The following is a 6,219-nucleotide window of genomic DNA, read 5'->3' as shown; positions in this document are numbered from 1 at the left end:
TCCCTAGATGGACTCCTGTGTGCCTCCAGCTCCAGTGTCACCCTCATCCTAGTCCAGCCTTCCCAAATCCACCTTGCTGTGATCAAATGGCTGCTCCAACCTAAAGGTCTGGGAGCTAGGATCGACCCCTGCTGCCAGCCACTGGGTTTGGCAAGCAAGGGCTCTCCAACACCTGCCATTTTGAGTACGGAGGATGCCCAGGCATAGTGGGGCCTGGCACGTGGCAGCAGGCCCACACGGCTTGACAAGGCCTGTGGTGCAAGCAAACCCCTGTCAGGCTCTCCTCAGCCTTTTTTTTTTGTTATAAAAGATATTTCTATATAGAGAGAGTTATATATATACGCATCCTCCATCATAAACTTTCCATCACACATCCTAAAACTACATTAAGAAACCTGCGCTTTCCGTTACAATAAATGCACCTACTTCCCTGTGCCTCTGCACACCCACCCTCACCTACCCAAATCACAATCTTTTAGTCCAAACCCCAATTTGGGGTTTACATTCTCAGTTCATTCACTGTCCTTGTCGCTATCGATGTCGCTGTCACTTCCATTGCTGCTGATCCTGTTGTAGTCCTTCTCGCTGTCTCCAGGTCCAGTTGCGTGTCTGTCCTCTTTGTTCTCTCTGTCCACTTCCCCTTCCGGGGGCCTTTGAACAACCTGCGCCAGGTGTCGCTTTTCCAGATGAAGTTGGCTACATCCTCTCCACCCTCACGCACCGATTTCCGGTGGTAGGACTGAAGTTCGCTCAGAAAGATTTTAACACAGTCTGTTTCCTTGAGCTCAGTGTGCCTGTATAACAGGAGATTCCTGCATTGCCACAGGGCACTTCTAACTCAGGACACAAACTGGTTGAAGTGCGTTGTCTGGGACCCCTTTTGCTCAGTCAAGTGTCCATACAGCGCTGCCTCCCTTGTCATCAACCTGACTCTTGTCACTCCTTCAAGCACCTGGCTTACTTTTTCCCACACACCCGTGGCATATGGGCAGTGGTACAGGAGGTGATCAATGATCTGTTTCTTCCTGGCAGGTTTCCCTGGGGCAATTGAGTCAAATCCCTAGTCTTTCCTTGTACCTTCACAGCCTCACTGGGAGCACTCGAAGTGCTATCAACCAGCTCAAGTCCCCATGGTCCTTGCGGAAGTCCTTGCGAAAGATGCAGTTCCAGACGGCTTGGCAGTCCTCATTGGAGAGCATCTCCATGGTTGATAGTTTGTCTTCTGTATCTTTTTGTGGCCGGACACAGTCTAACCCACACCCACACGTGGCCACTGGCGTCTGTGCCTCTGCCATGTTCAAGATGGCAGCCAGGCACACCATTAGCATGACCCACTCAGAGAAGGGCTCCAAAGGCTGGGCAAGGAGTGACATGGTACCGTATTTATTGCTGGGAGGGGGGGGAGGGTGTGCTCCAGCCCTGTGAGGGGAAGGCAAATGACCAGGGGATCGGCGGCTGTATGTCTCATCTGCACAGTGGACAATAGAAAGACTGGGACATAAACCAAGATGGCTGCCAAGCCGCCTTAGGGCTCTCCTCACCTCACAGCTGTACGGAGACTGCGCCTGCGCAAAAGCAGCCCCGCTCTATCCGGAGAGCGGGAGTGACAGTGGGACGCAGGAAAGGGAAGAGCCCGCAGTGCGCAGGCGCAGGGCCACTCCCGCCAGCCTCCCCCCACTTCCAGTGTCTGGGATTAGTCCACTCGGCAGATACGGGGAGGGGACAGCTCAGGCTTTGCCTTTCTACTCTTCCCTGAATCCCTGTGGGGAGGCAGCCACTGCCTCCCCGTTTAGTAAGTGACGTGCCATCATCAACTAGACGGTGTGGACACGGAGGGGATCTCCTAGATACCCCCCCGCCTCTCTCCCCCCTCAACAAAATGGTTCGTTCCAAGCGCCCCCACCCACGGATTGGTGCATTGGGGAGGGCGGGGCCGGTGGCCTGCGATGGGCGGGGCCCGGGAGGATATAAATACCGGTGGCTCGGCGAGTGCCGCTCTCACTTAGCCAAGACTACTGCTGCGTGTTGGATCTTGTTGCCTCCTGCTTTCGGTGCCGCCATGAACGGGCAGCTTAACGGCTTCCATGAGGCCTTCATCGAGGAGGGCAGCTTCCTTTTCACCTCCGAGTCCGTGGGGGAAGGGCACCCAGGTAAACCTCGGGGGGGGGCGCGACCCCGGGCTGGGCGGCGGGAAACGCCGACGTCCCGCTGCGCATGCGCCTTAGCTTGTGCGCGGGCTCCCCAGTGACGTAGACGGGTGGGGAGAGGGGTGCCGCTTAGCGCATGCGCCGCCGTCGCCGGGCGCGGGGTGGGCTCTCGCCGCATTGCGGCCGCCGCTGCGCACGTGGTCCCCGGGCCGGGGTGGGGGAGCTCGGCGGGGCGGGGGCTGTGCACTGGAGGGGGCGACAGCCCCGACCGCAGGGAGGAGGGGCTGTGCACGGAAGCAATGGTAGTAGTGTAGCTGGGTGCCCAACAGTGGGGAGACCCCCGAAGCAGCCATGGGGTGGCAGGTGTCACCTTAGGGGGAGGGTTGAGGTGGGCGAGGGCTGCCCCAAAAGCCAGTATTGAGGGGGCATTGGGGCCCCTCTGGGACCAGGGCCTGCCCCAGGAGCAGGATCTGGGGGGGGGGGCAGGTACCACTGTAAAAGGCAGGGCTGGGGGTCGGGTCCACTTCGGGCCGGGACTGTAGAGCAATAGCTATGGCAGGAGCAGGATTTGGGGAGGGAGGGGTCAGGGAGGCCCCACAAGCCAGGATCAGAGGACTGTGGGGTAGGGATCAGAGGCCAGGGCCATGCAGGGCAGAGGCATTGCTGGGTCCCAGAAGGCGATGACGCCATGGTAGTGTGCAGCTCCGGGAGAGGCATGAATCACCCCAGGCGCACGTGATGCAGTGAGTGCCCGTGCTGCTCAGCCTGGAGCACAGCCCCGTTGGGCTAGGACCCCTATCATTCCCCACCCCCTCCACATGCTTCTCTACAGCTCTGAGTCTGGGGACATAGTGGAAAGCAGTGGTTAAGAGCTGTCCATCCAGTCACAGTTGCCTCTTCCCCGCATAAAGACAGCCATTGTGAAGCATTTCCCAAACCAGGCTGGCTGGGGGACTGAGGAGAGCCCCTGCACTCTGCCAGTGCATCCATCCCCACCCTGGTACTGCCTCTGGGCACCTCAGCTCTCCGCCTTCCTCCCTTCCCCTGCTTGCAGCCTCGTGGATTAGCCCTTCTCAATGGGCTCTTTGACACCGCTCCCTCCGTTTCCATTACGCGCTGGGATTATCTCGCTATCGCCTCTGGCAGGACTTCAGTCCCCTTACGTCAGACAGTCCCTCCCAGACCGTGGCTCCATGTTTGGGCAGCCCTGTCTCTATTGTGATTCCCTTCTTTTCCGCTTGATGTTTAAACCACGCTCCCCTCTTGCCTCTTCAGCCTGCAGCTGTGGGGAACTGATCCCTTCCTTACCTCTAATAGCTCTTCCAATCATGGGCAGGCCAACCAGAGGAAATTTCCAATCCAGTCGGAGGACTGTTGGGGGGGGGAAAAGGAATCCATTGACCCCGTGGTTTGAGCACACACTGGATCCACCTCTGCTGATCCCAGAAGGGTGTGGGGTGGCTACAGTGGACTCAGAAGAAGCAGTGTCCATCTGATCACCATGCCCAGGAGCCTGGTGCTTCCTGCAGAGCCAGGATCTGGGAGTTTCTGGACTGAGGCAGCTCTATGCTGTAGCCAGCTGCGCACGGACCAGCTGAAACTAGTTGGGCAGGTTCAGCCCGGCTGTCTCCAGCTGCACGAGAATGTTCCAAAGCTGGAATCTGCCTTGCAAAGCTGGGGAGGGGGAGCTGGCCAGCGGCTTCTCATCCAGGCCACACGTGTCCCACCCAGCTGGCACTGACACTGTGATCATGGCTTGTCTCGGGGAGCAGCCAGGGGGACAGTTGGGGGAATAAAGAAGCATTGGGGTGTGGGTTATTGTGGGTAAAATGTAAGCTCTAACCCAAGCCAGTGCCTTGATGTTGTGAATTCCACAGTAATAACCTTAGAGCTTGAGGGGGAGGTGTGTAAGGCCACGGCTGTCACAGGGGGGCTCTTGGCTGACTTGCAGGCAGCGCTGAGACTTGGATACTAACAGGCTGCTGCTGGGCTTTTCCTCAGATAAAATCTGTGACCAGATCAGTGATGCAGTGCTGGACGCCCACCTCAAGCAGGACCCGGATGCAAAAGTGGCATGTGGTGAGTTCCTGGGCTGAAGGTCAGGATGGTGGTAGCTTTGAAGGACCCCCCACCTTCCCTGCCTTTGGCAGTGCCAGGCTGATCTTTGTCTCTCTTTCCCCTTCAGAAACAGTGGCCAAGACAGGCATGATCCTGCTGGCAGGTGAGATCACGTCGCGGGCAGCGGTGGATTACCAGAAGGTGGTTCGTGATACCATCAAGCACGTTGGCTATGATGATTCTTCCAAGGGTGCGTCTGTCTAGGCGGGCCTCAGTTTCCCCAGTTGTCTGAGCCCTCCTACCCCACCATATCTCAGCCCCATCTTCCTAAGAACGTGGCGTCTCCTTCTAGTGTGCCTCAGTTTCCCTGGCAATCAGAGTGCCTCTGTATCCCTGTCCCGTCCCCCTGACAGCTTGCCATCTTCTCCCAAGTGGACCTGTTTCCCTGGCTGCCCAAGCCCCACTCCCCGGCCCTTGTGTCCCAGCCTTGTTGCCCTGAGAGCCAGGGGCCTCCTAGGTGGGCCTCAATTTTCCCAGCTGACTGAGGCCCCCCTCCCATGTCCCACTCCCATCCCCCGGATGGTCTATAGTCTTCTCCCAGGCAAGCCTCAGTTTCCCTGGCTGAGTGCCCCTGTGTCTCTAATGGCCTGGATACCTGGTGGCCCATGTCCCAGCCCTGTCCCTCTGACTGGCCTGAGGTCCCCACCCACCCTTTTCTGCCTTGTGGAGACAGCCCAGTAACCCCACCCTGCTTGGCCCCTAGGTTTTGACTACAAGACTTGCAATGTGCTGGTGGCTCTGGAGCAGCAGTCGCCAGACATAGCCCAGGGTGTCCACCTGGATCGCAGTGAGGAGGATATTGGGGCTGGGGACCAGGTGAGCCATAGCTTTTGGGACAAGTGGGGATGCATTGTGCCTGGGGCTGCCAGCAGGGGAAGTCTTGACCCTGCTGCTCCGCCCACCTGTGCAGGGCCTCATGTTCGGCTACGCCACAGACGAGACAGAGGAGTGCATGCCACTTACCATTGTGTTGGCCCACAAGCTGAATGCAAAGCTGGCTGAGCTGCGGCGCAATGGCACCTTGCCGTGGCTACGGCCTGACTCCAAGACCCAGGTGAGAGGACAGACTGAGTGCAGAGGACTGTGGGATATGCTTGGGGAGGGGGGAGTGTTCCAGCCCCCTGTGTCCCCATCTGACCCCCTGATGGCCTGGGGTCTTCTTCCAAGTGGGCCTCAGTTTCCCCAGCAGTTTGAGTGCCCTTATGCCCCCTAGAAAATGAGACCCCAGGAGTTCTGTCTCAGCCTCCCTCCCATTCCCACTTCCTTCACACTGTCCCCTTGACAGCTTGGGGTTTCCTCCCAGGTGGGACTCTGGGCATCCATGGTCCTCTGCCCCCTCAATTCCTGCCCTGCACCATGCCCACCCTGCAATGTCCCAGTCCTGCCCCCCTGAGGTCTCCTAGTAGGCTTCCATTTCCCTGGCAATCCAAGTGTTCCCATGCCCTAGCCCAGAGGCGCCTTTAGGTGGGCCTCAGTTGCCACTGCCGTCTGAGCACTGCTTCTATGTTCCAGCCACATACTTCTGGTCATTGGCCAGGGGTCTCTTCCTGGTGGGCCTCAGTTCTACTGCCCCAACCATCCACCCCTGACAGCATGGCCTCTCCGCAGGTGACGGTGCAGTACATGCAGGACCGTGGGGCTGTGCTGCCCATCCGCGTGCACACGATTGTTATCTCGGTGCAGCATGACGAGGATGTGAGCCTGGATGAGATGCGTGATGCCCTCAAGGAGAAGGTCATCAAGGCGGTGGTGCCTGCCCGCTACCTGGATGATGACACCATCTACCACCTGCAGCCCAGTGGGCGCTTTGTCATTGGGGGGCCCCAGGTCAGGCCCTGGATCTTCCCACCTCTGCATTGCCCAGACTCCTTTGTTGCCTAGCCCACAGCCCTTCTTTGCTGTCAGCCCCTACCCCCTGGTATGCCCCAGGGGTACCTGGGAAGTAAGCGATAAA

The 6,219-nt window shown here is 58.5% G+C and overlaps 1 protein-coding gene across 1 annotated transcript in view; it reads left to right on the top strand.

The window, feature by feature from the left end:
- The first annotated feature begins 2,005 nt into the window (after positions 1-2,005).
- Positions 2,006-6,219, top strand: part of MAT2A (methionine adenosyltransferase 2A) — a 13,300-nt gene continuing 9,086 nt past the window's right edge. Inside the window, exons 1-6 of the mRNA XM_019514402.1 lie at positions 2,006-2,150; positions 4,149-4,226; positions 4,333-4,455; positions 4,969-5,081; positions 5,176-5,319; positions 5,874-6,092. Coding sequence (XP_019369947.1) covers positions 2,060-2,150; positions 4,149-4,226; positions 4,333-4,455; positions 4,969-5,081; positions 5,176-5,319; positions 5,874-6,092 — 768 coding nt within the window. The 5' untranslated portion in view covers positions 2,006-2,059. The remainder of the gene's footprint in view (positions 2,151-4,148; positions 4,227-4,332; positions 4,456-4,968; positions 5,082-5,175; positions 5,320-5,873; positions 6,093-6,219) is intronic.

Source organism: Gavialis gangeticus, unplaced genomic scaffold (genome assembly GCF_001723915.1).
Source record: "Gavialis gangeticus isolate Ggan-Ray unplaced genomic scaffold, GavGan_comp1, whole genome shotgun sequence".
NCBI classification, from domain to species: domain Eukaryota; kingdom Metazoa; phylum Chordata; order Crocodylia; family Gavialidae; genus Gavialis; species Gavialis gangeticus.
The sequence above is the reverse complement of the archived record's forward strand: the minus strand, read 5'-3'. Positions and strand labels throughout refer to the sequence as shown.